The 21,993-nt window shown below is 46.6% G+C and overlaps 7 protein-coding genes across 7 annotated transcripts; 2 read left to right on the plus strand and 5 right to left on the minus strand.

The window, feature by feature from the left end:
- Positions 1–105: 105 nt before the first annotated feature.
- BDV38DRAFT_276385 (major facilitator superfamily domain-containing protein) lies at positions 106–1,776 on the minus strand (the record flags this gene model as incomplete). Its single annotated transcript, XM_032058207.1, has 4 exons — positions 106–1,293; positions 1,356–1,470; positions 1,531–1,593; positions 1,679–1,776. The coding sequence occupies 4 exons, from the start codon at positions 1,774–1,776 to the stop codon at positions 106–108; spliced, it is 1,464 nt and encodes a 487-aa protein (XP_031906989.1).
- Positions 1,777–2,521: 745 nt separating this feature from the next.
- On the minus strand, positions 2,522–3,327 carry BDV38DRAFT_276386 (uncharacterized protein; the record flags this gene model as incomplete). Its single annotated transcript, XM_032058208.1, has 3 exons — positions 2,522–2,927; positions 2,987–3,138; positions 3,199–3,327. 3 exons carry the CDS (start codon positions 3,325–3,327, stop codon positions 2,522–2,524), a joined length of 687 nt encoding a protein of 228 aa, XP_031906990.1.
- A 902-nt stretch (positions 3,328–4,229) lies between these two features.
- Positions 4,230–5,001, minus strand: BDV38DRAFT_276387 (uncharacterized protein; the record flags this gene model as incomplete). The annotated part of the gene is made up of 4 exons (XM_032058209.1): positions 4,230–4,334; positions 4,431–4,505; positions 4,603–4,878; positions 4,969–5,001. 4 exons carry the CDS (start codon positions 4,999–5,001, stop codon positions 4,230–4,232), a joined length of 489 nt encoding a protein of 162 aa, XP_031906991.1.
- A 1,316-nt stretch (positions 5,002–6,317) lies between these two features.
- Positions 6,318–8,692, minus strand: BDV38DRAFT_290947 (uncharacterized protein; the record flags this gene model as incomplete). The annotated part of the gene is made up of 9 exons (XM_032061607.1): positions 6,318–6,502; positions 6,533–6,621; positions 6,660–6,711; positions 6,766–7,680; positions 7,745–8,061; positions 8,137–8,283; positions 8,336–8,401; positions 8,463–8,591; positions 8,643–8,692. The coding sequence occupies 9 exons, from the start codon at positions 8,690–8,692 to the stop codon at positions 6,318–6,320; spliced, it is 1,950 nt and encodes a 649-aa protein (XP_031906992.1).
- Positions 8,693–10,730: 2,038 nt separating this feature from the next.
- BDV38DRAFT_290948 (NAD(P)/FAD-dependent oxidoreductase) lies at positions 10,731–12,197 on the plus strand (the record flags this gene model as incomplete). The annotated part of the gene is made up of 3 exons (XM_032061608.1): positions 10,731–10,914; positions 10,964–11,952; positions 12,005–12,197. Exons 1-3 carry the CDS (start codon positions 10,795–10,797, stop codon positions 12,195–12,197), a joined length of 1,302 nt encoding a protein of 433 aa, XP_031906993.1. The 5' UTR covers positions 10,731–10,794.
- Positions 12,198–13,808: 1,611 nt separating this feature from the next.
- On the plus strand, positions 13,809–14,910 carry BDV38DRAFT_265890 (uncharacterized protein). The gene has a single exon (XM_032056399.1). The coding sequence runs from the start codon at positions 13,858–13,860 to the stop codon at positions 14,875–14,877; it is 1,020 nt and encodes a 339-aa protein (XP_031906994.1). The 5' UTR covers positions 13,809–13,857; the 3' UTR covers positions 14,878–14,910.
- Positions 14,911–15,950: 1,040 nt separating this feature from the next.
- Positions 15,951–17,993, minus strand: BDV38DRAFT_265892 (major facilitator superfamily-domain-containing protein). Its single transcript, XM_032056400.1, has 5 exons — positions 17,524–17,993; positions 16,863–17,473; positions 16,562–16,811; positions 16,383–16,506; positions 15,951–16,327 (listed from the first exon to the last, which is right to left on the minus strand). The coding sequence occupies exons 1-5, from the start codon at positions 17,925–17,927 to the stop codon at positions 16,103–16,105; spliced, it is 1,614 nt and encodes a 537-aa protein (XP_031906995.1). The 5' UTR covers positions 17,928–17,993; the 3' UTR covers positions 15,951–16,102.
- Positions 17,994–21,993: the final 4,000 nt, after the last annotated feature.

Raw genomic sequence — 21,993 nt, forward strand, 5'->3', positions numbered from 1 at the left:
TTTACAATTACATTTTTCCGTGCAGGATTTCGCAAAGAAAGACAGACCATATCATTATACTACAATACCTAGGAAGGGGAGATATGATAGAAACGGGTCGTATTCCTATTCTGCATGTAAAGAATACCTTTCCCTGAGCTTCTGACCAAATCGGTAAATAAATATCGTCATGACAGGCATTACCAGGCTAATGAAACCTAACAGTGAGTTCCCCCATCCCAGACCGAGATGATCATAAAGACTAGGCCCAGCCAATGGCAGGAACGCACCAAAAAGACACCGCACAGATGTTACGCAGGCGACGGAAGATGCCGCGAAGGGCCCAGACGCATCAATCAAGTAAGCCTGAGCGGTCGCATTGATTCCCACCTGGGCGAAGCCAAAGGGTACTAGACCGATCAAAGGAACAATCCAATGGGTCTGAGCTTGTGTAGACCAGCCGTACCAGAAAAAGCTCACCGGTATAAGCAACGCTGGTAGGAATGCCGTCACTATGCGCATCTCGGGCTGAAAGATATCATTGTTCGCCTTGGTAAGACGCAGAGTGAGGAGATCGGAAGTTTTCGCAAACACAATCAAACCGATCAGGCTGCCAAGGCCGAGGCCCATATACGCAAGGCCGGCGGTCTCTAGAGACCACCCGTAAAACTCTTGAAAGAATGTAGAGGTAGTGGTAAGGAGGGTATAGAGTAGACCTGAGATGAGGCCTACCATGATACAGAGTATTACCAAGAGAGGGGAACGGAAGAGCATTTTCCAAGGGCGCGAAATTGCACGAGCCAGCAGGAGCCAAGGATTGTTGAGACTGGCAGAAGTCTTTTCGGAGTCGTAAGCGCTCTGAAGATCTTGTCTGCCGGTTTCCTTTCGCAGTTTTGATGTCTTGTGCCGGATTATCACCAATGAATTAGTTTCCGGTACGAACGCTGCCATGGCAATGGAGACAACTGAGCAAGCGATGAGAAGGACCCAGAATATCCATCTCCAACCAGCTCCTTGTGTGATTAGTCCTCCAAAAAGGGGCCCTAATACAGGTCCAAACAATGACCCCGTCGTGACTAATGCATTAGGCACACCACGCTTATGAATATCGAAAAGGTCCGGAACTATTCCACCCCCAACGGAGAGGCTTACTGATCCTACAAGGCCAGATATTATGCGGAATGCAAGGAATGTTCCAGCGTTTGGCGCTAAAGCGCAGCCGATATGGGACAGGGTGAAGACAGCATTGGCGCAGTTAAGTATTAGACGGCGGCCGTATAGCTCGCTGAGAGGAGATAGGATAAGGGGGCCAAACTGATGTCGAACTAGTCAGCACATTAAATATAATCTTAGGGTTCCTGGGACCACAATCATACCATGTAGGCGAGTACATATATAGTGGTTATCAGCGAGGAAAGAATCGGTGATTCAACGTGGAACTCCGATGTAATGCGAGATGCTGCCGGCGAGACAATAGTAGATGTAAGGAAGCTTTGGCAAACCCCTCTTAGTCTTCGCGTTATTGGAGTCCTGCGGTAGAATATAACGAACCTGAGTACTATCATGCCACTGAGTAAGACCATCGTGGTCCACTTCTTTGCGGGCGAGAAGTTCCTGCTATGGTTAGTTGGATTCTCGTAATAAGATATTATCAAGCCATATCGCTATACTGCGCTGGCCGATCATGACGGACCCTCACCTGGGATTGTTTGTGTCATTTTGGCCATTCCATGCTATGATACCTTTGCTTAGATCCGACTGTAGGTGAAGTGCGCCGAGTGCATTGTTCGATACCATGTTTTTCTCGACCATGATAACACACTCGGTAGACTGGCACGCCAGGTAGATTGATTGTCGAGGATTCTGCGATCCCATGCGTAGTGTGAGTTTTGGAGCTGATTTAAAGAATATCAATATACCGATCGGCCGATCGGCCGATCGGGCCAACCTCAACGTAGCCATATTTTCTGTTCACTGAGATTTTCTAGGGGCAACTAAATTTATCTAGCGAATTTCCTTCAATAAATGTGAAGGGTTCCGTAGGACTCAATGAGCTACTTGATGGTCAGACTGGGCTTCAAGCACGGAGGATAATGATGGTGATGCCACCTACAGAGTAGAACCAGGAGGCAGTGATCTGCCTCGCATACCCACCTGAGCCAGAGTAACTGGAAAGAGCTCTGTAATACCAAATGAAACTAGCTATACACAGTTCATCTTTTGCGCTGGTTGAAATATCGATGTTACATGTATATATGGAATTGTCAGTCCTAATCCGAATTCGATCGTAGGAGTTTGATACATATATTGACAGGGCAAATGCATAGATATAATATTGGATGCAAGACGGGAGACGACTCCCTTACAGCTATAGTGTTTATCATATACACATACATATGTGGTTCGTAAGTTGTGGGCCTATGTACAAGACAATCATAGCTGAGTAGGGCTCTGGGTAACATGAGCCATCGAGATCAGATACATTTCAGCCAAACGTATGGGCGTGATATTACAACACAGTTTGTCGCATTACGATTCAGCATCAAACCATAGCAATCGCCGCCATGGCTGCAGCGCCACCAACAGCCCACTTAGAACTGCCTGTCACCTTCGCCATAGCCGCATTGGTGCTCTGGCTAGCCTCTGCTGATGATGATGCCGTGCTAGCAGCGGCTTTCTGTGGCACACTTCCCGATTCAACCACGGCAGCGGCGGCGGACGTGCTCCCAGTAGTAGTGGGAGTAGCATGAGCAGCAGTGGGAGAAGTCTGTGCGGAAGCGGATCCAGAAGCTATTTCAGTGCCGGTGATAGTCACGGTCTGGTAGAAATCACTAGTTGGGCCGACCGTACCACCGGATTCTACTTCAGTAGAAGTACCGTAATCCATAGTGATGGCGCAGTCGAGGGACGTGGAGGCGTGGAGAGAGCATGCCTCTATCATGGTGCTGCTATAGTTGAGCATCCTTGCGACTGGGGCCTTGTTCGGAGGGAGGGTATGCAAACTTACTAATGGGGGTAATCAAAGGCAACACGCATGGTAGATGGGCCAGCGGTGACAGTCCAGCCCTGTGATGAGATGTCGCAGTCCCCAATCTGGTAGAAATTTGCATTCTGGGGCTTCGGATTGCAGTTGATTACGTATGTGGTTAGGGGACCGTCCTGTGCGTTTTAGTTTAAGCTTCTTCTGGTAGTATGTAGTATACGGCTGGGATCATGTACAGTTCCGATAACCTTTCCAACTAGATCGTCGTGGTCCATTTCGGTGAAGAGGATAGTGGCAGTCTCGTCGGCAGCGGCCATCGAAGTAAAAGCCATGATGGCAAATGAGAGTAAGGTTTGAGCATGCATTATGTGATGTATGTTTAAGTATGGTCAAAAGAAATGAATGAAGGCCTATAGTTTTGAAGGATTTGAAAGGAGCGATATGGACAAGAAGAGGAAAGATTTTCACTCGGGCAAACTGGGTCTTATCCACTTTATATGATCGAGTTAAGCCCTAATTCAAAAGACCCTGGTTCTTTAGTGGTCTCGTGGTGCTTTGTTTGTAATATTATATGCTTCATCTGTGGTCCAATGTATTCGCTTCTAAACCTCTTAAAGCAGTGGGGGCCAAATGATTACTACTTTTATATTAGTAGATCAATAGCGCCAGGAACCGTTCTTTTAATCCTTGTCCTTATCCAACTCGCTCCGAAGGGTGGGGCTTCGTTATATTAACTGCCGCCGCTTTTAGAGGCTTGTTGAGCGGAGCAAAGCCCAGCCCAATTCCAGACTCGTCAATTACTCAATCGCTCATTTCCTGCACTTATTATTGATGGCACTAACGAAGACCCAACTATGAAGGGCTCCATCTTCATATTTCTTGACGAAGGACCAGATCAGCCACGGGAAGATGGGAACCGATGGCGCAAGAGACAGTTCCCATTGGTGACATATTTAAATGTGCATATATATAGTAGATTTGGTGATATTTGGATGAAGCACCCAAACAGAACTTGAACATAATCATCTTGTCATTTGGCTTCAGCCGATGTAAGCCCCGCTACATAACATCTACTAACATATCGCATCAACTGCCGGGTTTCCAAGCATTCGATCTTGCCATGTCCCGCGTGCTCTCTAACTATTCACCAGTACTACTGTTACTCAGCCAGTCCAGTGTGCGGTAGAAGTCATAATGACGAGCATCTATTCATCTATAATTTCATAATTGAGGTAGACAGGAGAAATGGGGCCTGTTCATTCGCTTTTTATAACTTGGACTTGCTCTCCTCACGACCCTGGAGGTTAGGGTGGGGAGTTCGCACGGGCCGAGTAACGGCATAGAAGGCAAATCCTTGGGACTTGGTGGAGAACTGGAAGGTGGTAAAAGTATGTTAGCCAATGGCTCGGTGCGTGAGAGATACGGGAAATATGGGCGAAGTTGAACGCCAGAGAGGGTCGCGACTAACCTTGACCTTGGATCCAACGTGGAAGAAAGCAAAGTCTCCAGGAACTAGGTGGTGGGTGATTCCAGTAGCCTCATCCTATCAAGCAAAAGCATCATCGTTAATATTATCCCTGATGGTGAGAGCATATGCACAATTGGTTATGCAGCTTTCAATATGGACGAGAGGAACTTACCAAAACATCAATCTGACCACTCAGGACATACTTCGTCTCCTCGAAAGTGTAGTGAGCGGGTCGTTGAGGGCCGGCCTCGATCTTGTAAAATCCCGAGGTAAAGTACGCGGGGGATTCAGTCTGGGTGCGGATAGAGTGGAAGTCGGCCGTAGTGGCGTTCTCGCCCTGGGGAAGGGGGATGAACTCGTGGCCAGCGCCTTTGATAACGGTAAGAGGGACGAGGTTGCTAGACACTATAACTCTCGTATCAGCAATTGTTTGTCCGCAGTGATGGGTCTAAAGGCATAAGGAGGGACTCACTTTTGGTTTATTTTCTTGATTGATGGATAGAGAAAATACTGGAAAAGACTCAGGAATGCGGTATACCTTAAATAATATAAGTATACGGTTCGGAGGCATTCCCGGGATATGGTGAAAGCTGCAACAAGATCCCGCGTGCTTTATCCCGATGAGGGGAAAAAACCCCGGATGCATCCCCCGGGTGTGGGGAAACCATCGGATGGATACCCGATCCTCCACTCGAGAGGGAAGCTTCCCTCACTACTATATTAAGCACCCCCGCGTCCCTCATTCACTGCAGCATAAACTCGGATTATCCCATTGAGAGACAAACACCCCTGGCTAGTGGTAACTTTGGCTGTGGATTATTTCGCGGAAAAGCACGGCAACCAACCCATGGAGGAAAAGGTGTACTGTACCTTGCGCGTTCGTTCGCGCCGCTTGTTGAATAGGCCATGGAATACCCTACCAAAACAGGTAGTTTGGTGCCTGAGATCTCGACATAAACGCTAACTAAGGGGACCTGGCTCGTATGGCTTTCCCTGGGGTGTTATGTGGATCCCTCAGATCGGTTGAAAGTCGCTCAAATGGTGCTAAACTATGGAGCAGATATGATTTGCACCGAACAGTGGCAAAGAGATGTCTCTTTCATGTACTTTGCGAGCGGAAAATCTTCTTCAGCGAAGTTTACTTTCATTGAATTGGGATGCGCATTAGAAAGGACAAAGATCGGCATTCTATGAACTGGTTTTTTATGGCAAAATCGAGCGACTAGCGCCACTCAAGTCGAGTATATTATCTACTACGCTACTACTTCTAATCTCTTCAGTATAGGGCTGATACTGAAACACCACTACCACTCAGTAGTATAAACTGAGAGGTATGCTCAGCTATACGAAGTGAGCAACAAGCGGCGAGGGGAAGCCAAGAAGTGACAGATTTAAATGGAGTAGACTAGGTTAAGTGGGGCTGTTCAGCTTGAACTAAACTAGGCAACCACACCCAGTATTTTCCCCTTGAGGTTATCGGTTGTAGTTTCAATGAATGCGCTGTTTTCCGAGCTGGCTTCTTCCTATGCTCCTGTCTATGGCAATACTTGTGCTATAGGTTCCCCCACCATGTGATACTGGCATACGCATCCTCGAATCACACCAAATCCTAAACAGGGGGTTGTATCATTTAGCTCATATTGCGGGAATATATAACTCTACTATTCCGACATGGAAGCAGCAACAGGGCACTTGACTAGCATCTGATCCGTACTCGCTGAGATAAGATAACCTGGAACAAACCAGCCAAAATAAGAACTTCACACAATATACAAGTCCAACTCAAGGCTGACGACGACACCAGAAGAAAAGAACAACAACATAGGATATCTGTCATCATCATGGTGGCAAAGGAATCGTTAGTCAAAGTAGTCATCATTCCCAGCCTTAACTCTGCAACCAGTAAAATTCATCGCGTGGGAAATGGGCGAATATCTCATCCAGGCAAACTTGTTCAAGATCCTCTGGACTTGGTGGAAATGAATACATAGCATTGCCGGCGGGGTTGGGAGGAGGTGGCTGTTCATCTAAAAGTGGGTGGACGAAATGAGTGGTAACCCGCATCCTGGCGTCTGGTACATTCGAAGCCTGGGAAGTACCACCTTGCGAGGTAGGGTCGCCTTGTGGTACCTGACAGACTTTGGGATCGAGGAGCTCCCAGAACATCTGAGGTTGAAAGGATATCATTGTACTGCCGCCCGGTATGTCCTGGAGCTTTTCCTTTGCGACATATTGCAGGTGTTGGAGGATTTCGAGCTATGCGATGTCCTTAGCCATGGCTCTGGGAAGAAATCGACCAGAGGTTTCGCATTCAGGAGATGGTCGCTGATTCTACCAGCAGGAAAACATACCTTTCGAGAAATATGGGGCCAGGTGGATGAAATACGACTCAAGAATCTCTCACACTTGCCAAGGTCATCATACGCTTTCTTTGAAACCTTGGGATCTCTTGCAAACTGGAAAAGCCATGGTATAGTAGCTGTGGCTGCGACTGCGTGCCCAATCAATGGATCGTTGATCTCATATTGAAGGTTCTCACAAAACTGTATAAACTGAAACACCCAGCCAGAATGAAACAATGCTAGATCCACGGTCTGTTGGAGAAACAGACGTGATTGAGGTACACCCCGACCACCACGCATAGCAACCAAGTGAAGAAAGGGATGGTTTAAGATAGCCGGTGATGCATGAGAGAGCATTTGCATAGCCAGCCAAGGACTCCAGTATTCTTGTTGCTGCATAATTTCAGCTATTGATCGCTTGGAGAAGCAGACATTCCTAAGAAGGTGTCTTTGCGGCAATTCGGCCTCGCACTTGTACAACCTCACACTGAGCTTTGCGTGTGTTGACTCGGGTAACCAAGGCGTTTCAACGTTACCAGATCGTATTCCATGCAAATATCGCGTCAGGTCGCCCCATACGGAAACCATCTCTATGTGGTACGCATTGATGCCGAGGTCCTTGTTGACTTCTTCTGAGACATGTAGGTCAGGAGGACAGTTTTCATCCCTGTAGGTTGGCAATGAGGATGGTAAGGGAGCACTCAGAGGATAATCAGGTGTGTCTTGAGATGACGAAAGATCCAACACCTGGGGTGAAAAGGCCTTTTCGAGTATGAACACGGACCAATGACATCGAGCGCTCCTATCCTCAGTCTGCGGATCAGAAGTATAATGGCGTGTTAATCTGCGCAAAGTATCTAGCCGAGAGGCAGTTCCAATTGTCATCCAAGCACGTGCAGGCTTTTGACCTGTGTTAATTTAATATAATTAGCACAATCAATTCAGGAGTGAAATAAAGACCCAAAGCTATACCAATTAAGTCCTTCACAGCCAGTAGGCATAGTGACTCTATAACCTCTATCTTTGGGATGCCTTCCACAGCCAATTTCATAGCTGCATCTTCCGCGGAGCGAGTATAGAGCTGGACAGCCTGCTGTTCCCTGCCTCTGTAAAATTCATGGCTGCCAAAATTCAAAGAAAGAGCTAGGAAGCTATGAAGAAGAAATCGGGGAGAGTTTGCCAAGCGATCTCGTAGGCCTTCAAGGTTGAATAATGGCAATGGTTGGAAATGTATCCTTGTGCGGTATACTTCCATGAAATGGCCCAAAACTTCCACCGGGGGTTCGAGACTATGGGAACTCAGCCAAATGGCCTCATATCTGATGTATGGTAGCCAATATTCGAGGTAGACATATGAGACGTACTATGATTGTGCAAAGCATGGCCTATTATTAGAGCTTCCTACACGTGGGAGCATGTTTGGGACCTCAGTGGAGGGGTCTTCCCGTGGCTCTCCGCTCCGGGCTGTCGAAGCTTCAGGTGTCGCAGCATCGTTGCGATTTGAGAGAGAACTTCAATGTTAGTGTACCTCTACAATCATTGTTCCGTAGCCGTACGACATACTTCAAAATATGGTAAATATCATTGACTTGGGACTCAAGGGTTCGAAATCGGTCTTTCGAAGACTTTCTGTATTCTCCTCATGTGAGACACCGACTTTAGAAACCCTTGAAGTCTGGGGGTCTCTCACGACTTTGTCACCCTGCTCGCCTGTCCGTCCGATTTGGCCTGTTCTCTTGGAAGATAGACACATTGCACATTTAACCGCTCACAGAACGAGCACACTGGTCTCTCGGCCGTGCATTTGGACTTTTTGCGTCTGGTTCGGAACAGTTAGGATAGACGCTGGTCAAGAAAATGCAGACCGTACCTGCAGGGCTCACAGGCCTGTCGACTGCGCTGCTCCCCCGACATTGACATGCCTTCGAAGATGATCCTGGCGTTGTTAAGCCCTATTACGTGATAGGAGGAGAGAGGAGACTCCACGGTCTCCTAAAAAAGTTCCGGGATAAGAGCCGAGTAGGAAATTTGTGGGGACACCTTCAATGTTGAACCAACAGGCGTAAGGCTTATCCGGATCACGTGAGCGGGATTTACAAAAGTGTTCCGGGTTTCCGGGAAACCCAGCACCAAAACCCTATATCACTCCTATCTTATCGCCTCTCTCGTATTCCGGTCGATACGCGGGGGAAGTTCAGGTTCTCTTAGCTCCACACATTGCTACCAGTATCTATCAGAGATAGAACTGAAGGGGGAGAAATCCTTGCCACCCCACTCCCATATCTCTACATTTCACACGTCCGAAGAATCTTTTGTGTGGGTAATTTACTTATCCGAATCATCTCTGCCGTGTTTTCTAACTTAGCTTCAACGTCAAACACCACACACTCAACATGGACTCCGACGCTGCTGCTCCTACCAAGGCGATGTTTACGCCAGACTCTATTCCGCAAGTGCCTAAGGATCCTCTGTATAGCCTATTGGCCGCTTACGAGGCAGACAAGTCACCAAACAAGGTCGACCTTGGCGTTGGCGCGTATAGAGACAACAATGCTAGGCCATGGATTATTCCAGTAATCCAGAAGGTACCAACTCACAGGGAACTTGTGCGAGGCATTTGACTGAGCTTTCATATGCCAAGAAAATATACCGCAGTGATCTAAATCTGAAGCATTAATACTTAGCAATCGCCGGACTTTCTGAATTCACCTCATCAATGCAATGAATACCTGATCGCTAACCGCCCAAAAAGCAGGGAGGGAGGTGTTCGCAAATCCCTAACTCTCATTAGTAAAAGACTTCACAACTCAACGATTAGCTAACTCACTACTAATCCATTCTTGAAGGCGGGTAGGTCTATCCAAGTATTACCATGGTGGACATAGCCCTGAGGACCAGCACCTAACGCTATTGCCAGTGACACGAAAATAATGACCAGGAACGTGACGATCTTGATCAAAGATGTCACATATTCAAACCAGCCGAACCATTCATTCGGCAAGACGAACATCGGCATGCAAACAACAAGGAAAATCGTCACTTTTCTGGTTGTTAGTAGGTGTTACATTTGGTCAGTGTCGCTTACAAGATGCTCCAAGGGGAAATGAGTCTTTTGCCCAATATTGGATTGAAACATCAAAAAGCGTCGCTTCCGAACCGATAACGGCAGTCCATCCTACAAGGAAAGTGTTAGTGACAGAGCAATTACTCATTTCTATTACCATACCAAGCCATTCAGCGAATTCAGCCCCAAATGCAATGCAAGTGCAGGATCCACCAAACGATCTGCATAATCCATGAAGTTACCCGAAACAGGAAACGCAATGGTCATCTCTGCCAATGACTGAAGTATGGCCCAGACGGCGGAACATAAAAGCCCGCAACAGATGATCATTTTACCAGGGCCACCGTTGGCTAGGGCTTTGCCGGTCGCGATGAACAGACAACTTCCGATACTAGAGCCAAGGGAGATGACTTGTAATGATCCGTGAGCTTGGACTTGTGGAGCTGAACTTGTGCACTGCTTACATGGATCTGTCGCGGCGATAGGGATCTCTTGAACTCTCCCATTCCTATTCTCCTCCACGTCGCCGACCATGATTTCGTATATACTGCGCACAGGCTCAATGGCCTGGGTCTTCTTTTCCGAGAGAGACATTTTGCCGAGGGTGTCAAAGCCGTGTGAAGCAGGGAGTATCATACGACATATAGAACTGAACTAAATCAAAGCAGTGGGGTAAATGCCCACTCTGAACGGATTCATAATTGCATATATACTAAATTGAAGATTTAAAATTAACTTCCACGGCCCCTCTCTCAAAAGATACGCGGAGAGAGGGAATCAACTTGGAAATTCCGGCCACATGACCGGGGAAACCCTCTTATTCCGGGCAGTTTATCATGTGGGGTTATCTATGACGATTGCTCCATCTTCTGAAATTTTTTCCCCATCTCGTTCGTTCTCTCTATTTACTTTCATATATTTGTGAAAAGGTGCATCCTCAAAGGGTTCAATTGCCAGGATGGATAAGGACAGCAGAATTGTTATCGTTGGGGCAGGCATTTTCGGCCTGTCCACGGCTGCCAAGCTGGCGTCGGAGGGTTACAAACATGTTACAGTTGTTGACCGCCACATGCCGCCTGTAAAGTTTTCTTTCCTTTTGATGGCGAGAACAAGATTAACAGGTTCAGGTTCCGGATGGCTCTAGCTCAGATATTTCTCGTGTGATACGTTTCGATTACGCCGATGCAGACTATCTCAACATCGCATACGAAGCCTACCTTAAATGGTCCCAATTGCCAAAATATAAAGGCATCTTTTTCAAGGCACCATTTATTCTCACTGGCAACACCAGCGCACATGGCCGGGCCTGGATCCAAAAGACGACCGCTGCACTGACCAAGAAACAGCTGCCCTGGGGGAAGCTAGACAGTGCTGCGGCTGCGAAGAGTAGATACCCTATTCTAAGTGGGACTCTTGCTACTCCCAATTTCACCGGCTACTATAATGAACAGGCAGGATGGGCAGACGCCAGTAAGGCTGTCAGCCAGCTTCGCGACGATTGTCTTGAACTAGGCGTGTCATTCATCTGTGGTCGCGCGGGCACAGTTATCAGTCTCGACACGGACTCCCAAAAGAAGATCAAGGCTGTCAAGACTCTTGCAGGAACCTCAATTGACGGTGATCACTTTATCCTTGCTGCCGGCGCCTGGACCTCGGGATTGGTGGATATGTACAACTCGACCTTGGCAACAGCCCAGGTAATCGGCTACACACCACTCACAGATGCTGAAGTGAAGAAGTACCGAGATGTTCCAATTTACGCCAATTTTAACACGGGTTGGTTCAACTTCCCTTCACATGACGATAGCAAGACCCTCAAAATGGCCGTTCATGGATGGGGCTACACACGTGCACCCACCGCCGAAGATCATCAGAATATAAAGAGTAACATCTCGTCACCTCCTCTGATCCCCCCTCGTCAACGCGCCAACTTCACTCCACCGGATGGAGAAGACCGACTCAGAACTGGTCTGCGTGAGATTTTACCTGAATTAGCCGATCGTCCGTTCGAGCGGGTAGCGCTCTGTTGGTACACAGACACACCTTCGGGTGATTTCATTATGGACTCTCACCCCGATTACAAGAACCTCTTCATCGCTGGCGGTGGTAGTGGGCAGTAAGTTGCAGTCCTGTTCCGAATGCCAACATATACTAACACGGTTCACTAGCGCATTTAAATTCCTCCCTGTGTTAGGCAACTACACGTTCCTTGCGTTCACAAAGCGTCTTCCAGAACATTTGGCGCAGAAGTGGCGGTTCCGGACAGAGTACAAAGATGATAAAGATACTTTCTTGGGAGACGGAAGTCGTGGGGGGCCCGCCAGACGGGAATTGCAAGCCCAGGAAAGAGCAAAGCTGTAGGGGCGATACGATGCATAGATAGCTCTTTCGTTTGTTATGGCTGCTGCTGGTTGCCAGTTCAGGTACCATTTCGTGCTTTTGTATACTGATTTCACGATGATCTATTTAGCCTTTTACGTATTAGAACAACATATGTATATGCCATTCAACTCTGAAATAACTAGAATAGTTGCCAATCCATAGGTGTCAGAAATAAGTAGTACGCGTTGCGTACAGTGTCGTGCCTCTCAGCAACTGCCGCAGTGGTCAATTGACCTCTTTAGAAACCCCGCAAGGTGCCTCACTTTCCTTGTCACTCGTCCTTGGAGTGGGGCAAAGCTAAGATAACGTACTGTCCTCTATATCGCATTCTGACATTGTATTCCCCTCAAACCTTGTGTCGGCCGGGTTCAGGTTACGATCCTATCTTTGCGAGATACAGTGCGGAGGTGGATCGAGGCCAGGAAGGCAACGGAATTCACGGAGTATTCCCAAAACTCCGTCTCCACTTGTATCCGGCCCTATCTCTGTTATCTTAGGGCTTTGGAATCGGAGATAGAAGCACAAGCAGGAAATGAGGAATGTATAAGACTCTTTACCTGTATTATCCTAAGGCTGATGAGTTGATCACAGTTCCCGTTACTTATATTTCATCAGATAGTGCAATCAGACACCAGGTTTTCATCTTTAGTCGCCCCTCGGAAACCCTACCAACAGTTCTCCGTTGAATACACCACATCTCATCACTATTGAACATACCCTCCGTCCCAGCATATGGCGTCTACCCGCCACTCATTACCTTTTTCCATGAAGACGAGTCTATTGATTATGAAAACACTTTAAAATTAGTTCACCAACTGGTGTCAGCTGGGGTCACTGGTCTGGTACTGCAAGGCAGTAATGCAGAAGCCCCTCACCTACTACACGAAGAGAAACAAGAACTTGTTTCACGAATTCGACAGTATGTCACTGACATCGGCCACCCACAACTACCCCTGATCGTAGGTTGCGGGGCCCCCAGCGCGCGCGAGACCTCGGTACACATTTCTGAAGCAAAGGCTGCCGGAGCTGACTATGCCACGTTGCAGTCCCCGGCATACTGGAGATCAGCTATGAGCCCTTCAGTGCTGGAGACTTTCTTTAGCACAGTAAGTGGCTAAAAGGTATATCTCTAAGTGAAGTCGTTTTCGACTTAGTGGATAAACAATTTCTATCGTGTTCTCAAGTACTGTTAATGGCCGTAACATTTAAGTCCAAATATATACCATCAAGCATTTTGTGACAGAGCCCAAAGAACACTTTCGTACAAAGAATTCACTTTAGCTACTGACTAGAGCTCCGGCTAACTATATTTTCACCGGCGGACCCTATATCAATCGTTGAAGCAGGACGCGCATTTTTATATAGCATTGAGCTTCTTGAAGCTCAACTGAGCATATCTTTGCTCTAATTCAAGAAGTTTATAAATTAAGCCTTACGTGGCGATCAGGATGTCCTGGGCTGAGTTCCTAACCAATTAGTGACGCACAACATCCTGCGCCACTTCGGGAAGCTTTATGCATGATGACTTGTCACCTAAGCAGACCTCCCTGTTACTCTGTCGACTTCTCCTTTCCTCTAACATCACGTTAACCTTCGCCTACGCTAGCAATAGTTTATTCTAAAATACATCAATTCCCGAATGTTTACCTCGACATTCCCGACCATGTCCCTTGACTTGGTCGGCATCATTCTCCTGGCCGATCTCTCGCTCATCGCACAGCGAACCGCCCTCACAGGCGGCTCCACATTCCTGGATACATTTGTCCTCTGCCCCGGACTGCATCGCCAGCAGGATACTGCTAATGTTCACAGCGGAGAGTACCCGGCTGTAGCTGCAATGACAACAGGCTATGTCTTTCGCGTCGAGAATCCAGCAACAGTTAATTTCTTTCAAAGGGTTGGGCGCACGGGCCAACTGACTACACTTTCCGTTGCCAATATCCGCAATTCTACGCAAGGGTGGCTTTCTCGTTTTATGTCCTCTATCGACAGTTCCATGTCACTCGGAGCTGTCGCGGCATATCTCCTCGCAGTTGGCGGCACAATCACCGTCTCATACCTTCTCGTCCTCACACAGGACTGGTGGGGCCTTCGAGTGCTCGCCGTTCTAATGTTTACCCGATTCATCAATGTGCTTTTGATTCAGTCTCGCAGTCGTGCCGGTTGGAGCGGAGCCTCTGAACCGGGCGTAGTTGGAGACCTCCTCGTTCTGCTAAGCCAGGACCGCTGGATCCGGATTACGGGATATGTGGATGATCTCAAATCGGTGACATCTGGAGAATGGCTCCGTGATATGACTCGGGTCGAAAGTGCCGTGTCCGGGTTTACAACCTTACTAGTCTACTTGAATGTTGCCTTAGCAAGCAACGTGAAATTATCTGGGCAAGTCCTGTTGCTGTTGCTCTTGGTAGGAACGAGCGGTCTGCTAGGACTGGTGAATATGTTAACGCAAGGGCTCCAAATGCATGGCAACTTGATCACTGTGGATGGTCCACGAAGGAAATACCGAAGGAGACTGGATCTTGCAGAAGCATTGATCAAGGAGACAGGAAGGGACGATTGGGCAGTGCGCTTGGGAATGATCAGTCCTTCTCAAGCGTCAACTGTAAAGGGTGGTTCGGCGGGGAATGCTGCGTTCAATGAAACGCTTACCATGTGATCTTAAGTTGGGCTGCGGCTGCATGTGCTCATCACTCATTGCTCATTCTAGGGCCTGTTACTTGGAATGAAAGTCTACCCACCTCCCCCTTTTCTTTCTCGTAAATGAGCCACCCGAGGCTGCGGGCTTTCATACGAGCTTGCGACCATCTATTAACGTACAGTCAGCCAGCCAGCAAAATGCCTTTCCTGTTCTAACTTCAGATCGAGATCATTAATGGTATAACTGATTTTAATTGGCTGGGTCTTCCTTGGCCTTTGTCACCGAAATGAGCGATATCATAAAATCCTTCCCGATAGAGGTTTTATCAGCAAAACACTGATCTAACATCTCAACACACTTTGCATCTCATCTCCCTGCATTACCCTTTTGGGATCCGCTACTCTCACTGGTCGGTAAAACCTTCAGCTTCGCCGCCCTGGGCTTTTACCTTCTTTTGAGCTCGATTACGTCTCTCTGCGGCAGCATAGCAGGTCATTCAATCAGTGGAGGTAGCTATTCGTGTTGCTCAGACTTCATACGGCTTGTATGGTATACCTGCAACTAGCCAGGTCATCACCTGCATGAACACCACTCGTGTACGAGGGGACACTGCAGATCGCATACCTTGGAGGGACGCGAGATATCGCCTCTTTTCCAATGTCAGCGAAGTAAAGAAGAGGTACAACAGGAACGGATCGTTGATAAGCTCGAACAGCTTCTCCAACAGTCCCAGACGAACCTGGTTCTTTTGAAGGAGCCGACAGGATCGACTTTACTGCTTGAGTCCATGGGGTTACAAATGAATGAGAAAATGGGAACAGATGAAGAGCGGACCCAGGTTTCCACAATGACCATTAATTCCATTTTACTGGCTGAGGCTGTGAGTAATATTTGTCGAAAGATGGACCTTGACACAACCCTAGCCAGCCTCGCGGGTGCAAATACTGCCGGTGCTTTGAGCAGACTCATCCTAGAGCGTCTGTACGAGCAAATCACCGGGGATAAAAGGGGGTGAGGCAATTTCTTGTTTAAGCATACTATTTCGATGAAAAATATAATTCAACCTAACAAAAAGAAATATGCGTGTCTATTTTCGCCACTCTGTAGCCCGTTGATACCCAAAACCCCTGTGAAAGCAATGCAAAAAAGATGTAGAACTTTTCCGTCATGATATCGTCGTTAACAAAATAGAGACTCAAGCATTCAACAAATAATCTATGTCTATATCATCCACAATGAATCTTTAAATCGCAACGGGTGTATCATTCCTGTCGTCCGGGCCAATACCTCGTCTACGGACGGAGATCATTGCAATCACGAGTCCGAGGCCTGCTAGTCCGGCAGAGCACCATAGGCCGGTGGAATATTGCTGGGCAAGACTGTGGCCCTTTTTGATATCGACTGCTTCTGTGACTGCGGCTGAGATGGCGAGTGCTACGCCGGAGCCGATTTGAAAAGCTGTGTTTAGCTAGTCCATTGGTTAGTATAATTGTCAGAGAGGGCAATATATGTAGAGGGCTTACCATGCCACCACATAAACTCTTGACATTAACCGGGACAGTGGTCAGGATCGTTGTGCTTGTTGTCACGAAAATGAGTGATACGGCTGTGATACTAATAAGGGATGTCGGGAGGACATTGACCCAGCTATCGCTGTTAGTGGCTTTCTTGCATTATGAGAAGGAAGCTTCATGATACGTACAAGTCCGGCTCTGAGTTTCTCGCAGTCAACGCGCTTGGAACGGGCGCTAACACTGTCAGGACCAGCCCTGCAATGAGAGTATATTTCCCGTTCACATATTCGAGGGCCTTCCCTGTCCCCATAGAGGCAATGAACCCGATCACTCCCATAGGCAGGAACCGGAGGGCTGTGTCGCCGGCCGACAAGTTGTCCACCTGTTGCGCCATCAAGACAATGTAGTAGATCACATTTTGGTAGCTGCCGTAGCAGGCTTGATCATTGTTAGCAGTGACCGAGGTCGATGGGCTTGGAGGAAACTTACTAAAACCTGCTATCCAAAGCCCTGCGAAATTTGGGATTCTCCATAGATCTAATGGCATAATCGGGTAGGAGATGTACCATTCGAGGAAAGTAAAAGCGACTAAAAGGACGACAGCGATGATGAGCAGAACGATGATAAACGGGGTGCCCCAGCCGTAATCACCGCCACTTGAGAGCACAAACTGAAGTAGAATCAGGCCAGCTGTAGACAATAGGGCCCCAAAGTAATCCATCTTGGGCTTTTCCTTCCCGGCCAATTGGTCTTTTGGAAGTACGATGGCGCCTAGGACGCCGAGCGAGCCTGTGATGGTCACTATTAAATAGAAGATATATCGCCAGCCTAGTGATGAGGTTAGGAAGCCACCGAAGATGAGGCCGACGCAGAATCCCAGCGTTCCTGATGCTGCATAGATAGACAATCCCCGAGTGCGGTCAACCCCAGTGAAGTAGGAACTGATAATTCCGATCGCTGATGGAACAGTCAATGCAGCACCAATACCCTGGATACCACGGAAGACAGCAAGCTGGATGAATGACTGACCAAATCCGATAGCGATGGTCCAGACAGACAGCCAGAAGAGGCCGAGGCAGAGAATCAATTTTTTCCCATATCTGTCGGGCATTAGAACCAACTTCCTGACACTATTATAACCGAGCCTTACCGATCAGACAAGACGCCTGCGAGTAGCAAGAACCCGCCGAATGTCAACGTGTATGCAGAGATCATCCATTGTAACTCGGTACTGGAGACTCCGAATTCTTCTTGAATAGAGGATAACGCGATGTTGGAACTAGTCATGAAAACATTATCGAGAAATTGGGAGCCGGAAGTCACCAGCAAGATCAAAGCTCCTCTCCAAGAGCCAAGTCGACCAATTTCCGGGCAGGGCTGTAAGGTGGTGAGACCCTTTTCTTCGGTCGGGGTTGCCAGTCCGGATGAAGGGGTGCTGTGCCCTAACGATGACCCCGGGCGGGAGATCACAGTGAACTGGGGCAGTTTGCCAAACCAGCCCTCGCCCTCACCATCCTGGCTACGGCTTCGAAAGCCGAAGTCAAATTTAGTCATAATATGTCTGGAGAGAAAAAGAAATCTTTGGTTTTACTGAATCAAAAACAAGAGGGCGAGCAGAGAGGCCTTTTAAAATTCTGAATTTTCAAGCAGCTTAATAAAAAAGTGGGTATACTAGACGGAGCATACAAAGTTTTATCACAACCCAGACTTCAGTCGGGCTTTGAAAGGTCTTCTGGAAACCAGGAAATAGAACTACCGATCGACCAGCCTGTTCCTATTGATCAATGTCGAGTGGATTTGAGGCAAACACAGTGATTGCCTATTATTCCAGTTACACCGACTATTGCGAATGTGCTATCTGATCTCAACTGTGTGGCTGTCTTAGCCCATCCCATCCCATTTGCCACCCTTTCTCGCTAGACAAAGTACGTGATCACTAGAAAGCTCATTTTCTGGGACGCTCAATGGGCAATCAAGATCCCGCGTTACCCACGAAGGCGCCAACTTCGTCAGAATTTTATTCCCGAGACGTTGGTTACTGGTCTTTTCTGAAGTCGAGACCAGGAGACTCTGATGACCAGCTGCTCTTTTCACTTTGTGTTCCGGTCGCATTGGCTTATAACTGTTACTATCTTATCAAGTCGCAATCAAGTCATCGATGTAAGTAGTTTTGGCACGGTTTACGGTGAGGGTCGGGATATTATGTGGGATTTGGCCAAAATGAACTACCGCATACCCCCCCTTCTTGCCCTCATTCGGTTGCTAGAACTGGATTCACAAATTGTCGTCCGCCCAAACTCAGCTTTTTTGAACCTATATTAATCATTCCATAGCTAGTATTATGTACAGGTCCGATCCAAGAAGCCGGGAAATTCGCACTTCTACACAGTATTTAAGTGGTTTCGCTCGCCAGTGCGGGGAAGACCAGCGATGGACCCTCTACACATTCTTATCGTGGCTGTGGCGCGAGAAGGTGCCAGGACCCTGGTGGACACGAAACCTGTATTCTAATTCTTGTCTATCGGCGGGACTCCGTCGCCAGTCGTTTTTCTTTTCCTATATTTGTTTTTCAGTAGCACATCTATCATGCACCCAAAATATATATTTCAACGATATGGTCCATCTAGCGCAAGTTGGTCTATATGGCACTTGTGATTGTATCAAGTAGTTGTCCACCTGGCATAGACACCCCAAGTATCTTGTTTACCGTGATTATTGATGTGATCAATATCCCGAAATCCCGATTGGTGCCCTGTGAGTCGGACAATTGGACAGTCCATGGATGGGATTTTCTAGGGCTCACATGCCCGATCGGCAAACCGTGAGTGGGCCTGAGCATTCGGTCCGGGTAAGCTCAACCCACTTGAAAAACTTTATCTCTTCCCGATATTTGACCCGTTCTAGAACCATTCTAGCTTTACAACAACTCATCATTATTTCAAACGCCGTAATTCTCCAAGTAACTGAGCTTCTTGACCGTAATTTCAATGCTGGGTTTCTATAGCTGCGATGACTCACTGACCTCGGCCTTAGGGGTGGAGCACTCCTCCAGCTGCTCATACCAGCTGCGCGTTGTTCCTTGTGGGAGAGGTTTGACTCGTCTCCACCGAAGGAAACGTTGTGCCAGTGGGGCCTTCGGTAAGCGACCGTCCCACAAGGAATTATCCAGATTCCCTTGTGGCAGCTTAAACTGGGTCATCTTTATTATCTTTGAGCACGGGGTTGAATGAGTTTTCCGGTCACGACGAAAACCCTTCGGTCTACAAGAGGGTACTGCGAGTGAAGTCCTTCTGAGTGAAGTGGCAATACTAAACACCTTGGAAAGATTGATTGTAGAGAGTATGAAACTGGTATCCAGCAGAGTTCAATGACGTGAAATGAACAGTGCTACTCCACACAAATGAAAGAAATACATTAATAACCTTGTAAAAGTCCCTCATCTCCTCCACTTCCCTAGAATTCAAGGGTTCCAGGGTCACCATATCTTACCCTGGCCTCATTCATTGAAAGGTTACATCAACTAGAAAGAGTAGAAGGCCATCCGCCGTTCTTCGTCCCTGTACCAAAAGCAAGTAAGTGTGTACGAAGATAATATACGACAAAGAAGCAAAGTTACCGCCACATACTCGAGGGTAATTGGAAGCAATGGTAGTACTGGGAAGCGTTTCCTGTACCACAATCAAGTGCTGTGAAATGCCAAGTAACACATGTGGACTGGAATCTCGTCCAATGGGATGTTCAATTCCAGCCACAAGGCATCTCTAACGTCTCAGTTTCCTTTCAAGTATTATCTATTATAAGACGCATCAGATTCATACACAGTGAGTGTTGTACTTGAATGTACTCTCTTTGTCCTTGCGCAACTTGAGTCACCTTGCACGATTAGATTCTGATATCTCTTCGCTGACGCATGGTATCAGACAAGCTGAGTGTCCCAGTCGGACAAACTCCAGAAACAACTGGCGCACCATCAGTGTTGTGTGAGGTTCTTCATCACGGCCAGGTCATATTCACGTTTGCTGAAAGACTCTTCATCTTAAGGGAAACAATAGGAGTAGAGATTTGCACCATTTACCCCATAACATCGAACATAAAGGCATTTATCACCGCCCTCTCTAGGATATTTGTTAGCACGGGTGTCTTGTCTTAGGAGGACCCCTTAGTATTTACTAGACTTCCAAATAGTTCATGACCCTGAGAGTAGGAAATTGTCACTTTCCTGGACCCATACTCACATGGCACTGGGCTTGCTCCGATAGATTGTGTCGGTGTTGGGTTCTTCGATATGCTCTTGGGCGCTGGGTCTAGCGGCGTGAAGAAGACAGCTAACCTACTGCCAGCGTATGGGTTCTACATCCATTAGCTTAATAATAACTTTCTTGTGAATATAGTAGGTACAGCCATCTTGAAGTTGTATGGCAAGCGATCTAGTCTAAAGATAAAAGAGACGATCATTGGTCCTTATGGAACGGAAAGAAATTTTAGCCGAAACAAGAAGTGCAGCAACGGCAAGAGCAAAGCGCGAGGCTATTGTACTGTATGTTTGATAATGTGCTACTACTACACACGAACTCCCCGGGACTGGGGGATGGATGAATCCAGGGCGCTTCTGGATGGCTGAAAAGTACAGCATAAGATATGCTAGCCTAGGCCAACGCTGTCATGGGGCAGAGGAGGTATCACACCCGATGGCATTGGAACACTTTGCGATAGATAGAAATGGCCAGACGTGTACAATCCATTCAATTGCCTTGGGAGAAAATGAATATCAGAATTCTTACGACCTCTGCTGGTTTCGACTGTGGTCCCATCAAAATAACTGTGATGCATCGGCACTACCGTACCTGATCACCTGACGCCCGCCTCCACCTGACGCCCGATTTCCTATGAAAACCAGAGTTAAAGATGAAGCTCTACAATCACATATATTGTTTACTATTGTATGATTTCTTGATAGTTTAGTATTTGAACTATATAAATCTATATAACTATTTTAATAATTCTAAAAATATATAGATAGACAGATCTGCTTATCCTAACAATTTATACTATATAAAATCTCTGTAATAATAATCTTATTTTAATTACTAATATTCTTTCTAATTTTTAGAGTTAACAGTATAGAAATCTTAGTCTTATCTTTAATAGTCTGATTTATATTATTTTGAAGCTGTAGATTAGCTTTTTTAATAAACTTTTTTTCTTTTTTTTAATACTGTTTTTGAATATTTATTTATTTATATATCTTCTTATTTAAAGCTCAGATTCTCTTGTATTTTTTTATTAAAAACTATTTTTTTTTTCTTTTTCTATTTCTAATAAAGTTTTTTATTTTATTTAATAGCTTTATTAAGTTGTATAATTTTATTTTTCTAAGTCTGAAGATCCCGAGCTTCTTAAATTTTATTAGATAAGTAAAGAATTATATTACTATCTTTCAAAGTATATAAATTAAATAAAAGTAGTTTTCTATACTAATATTTTTTCTGCTTATTTTTCAAAATCTTTTCAAAATTTAAATAATATAGTTTAAGTAGAATATTCTCGATAGAAAAAGAGTAGAGTAGCATAATCTAACCTAGAGTGGCATAACCTAACCGCTGTAATCTAGCCATAACCT

Source organism: Aspergillus pseudotamarii (assembly GCF_009193445.1).
Source record: "Aspergillus pseudotamarii strain CBS 117625 unplaced genomic scaffold BDV38scaffold_136, whole genome shotgun sequence".
NCBI classification, from domain to species: domain Eukaryota; kingdom Fungi; phylum Ascomycota; class Eurotiomycetes; order Eurotiales; family Aspergillaceae; genus Aspergillus; species Aspergillus pseudotamarii.

Bases quoted from the DNA above. Each gene is read 5' to 3' on its own strand.
- BDV38DRAFT_265890 (XM_032056399.1), top strand. From the start codon at position 13,858: ATGTTTACCTCGACATTCCCGACCATGTCCCTTGACTTGGTCGGCATC.
- BDV38DRAFT_265892 (XM_032056400.1), bottom strand. From the start codon at position 17,927: ATGACTAAATTTGACTTCGGCTTTCGAAGCCGTAGCCAGGATGGTGAG. The intron at 17,474-17,523 runs GTAAGGCTCGGT...AATGCCCGACAG, and splicing joins GCAGGCGTCTTGTCTGATCG to ATATGGGAAAAAATTGATTC. The intron at 16,328-16,382 runs GTAAGCCCTCTA...CCAATGGACTAG, and splicing joins AGAGTTTATGTGGTGGCATG to CTAAACACAGCTTTTCAAAT.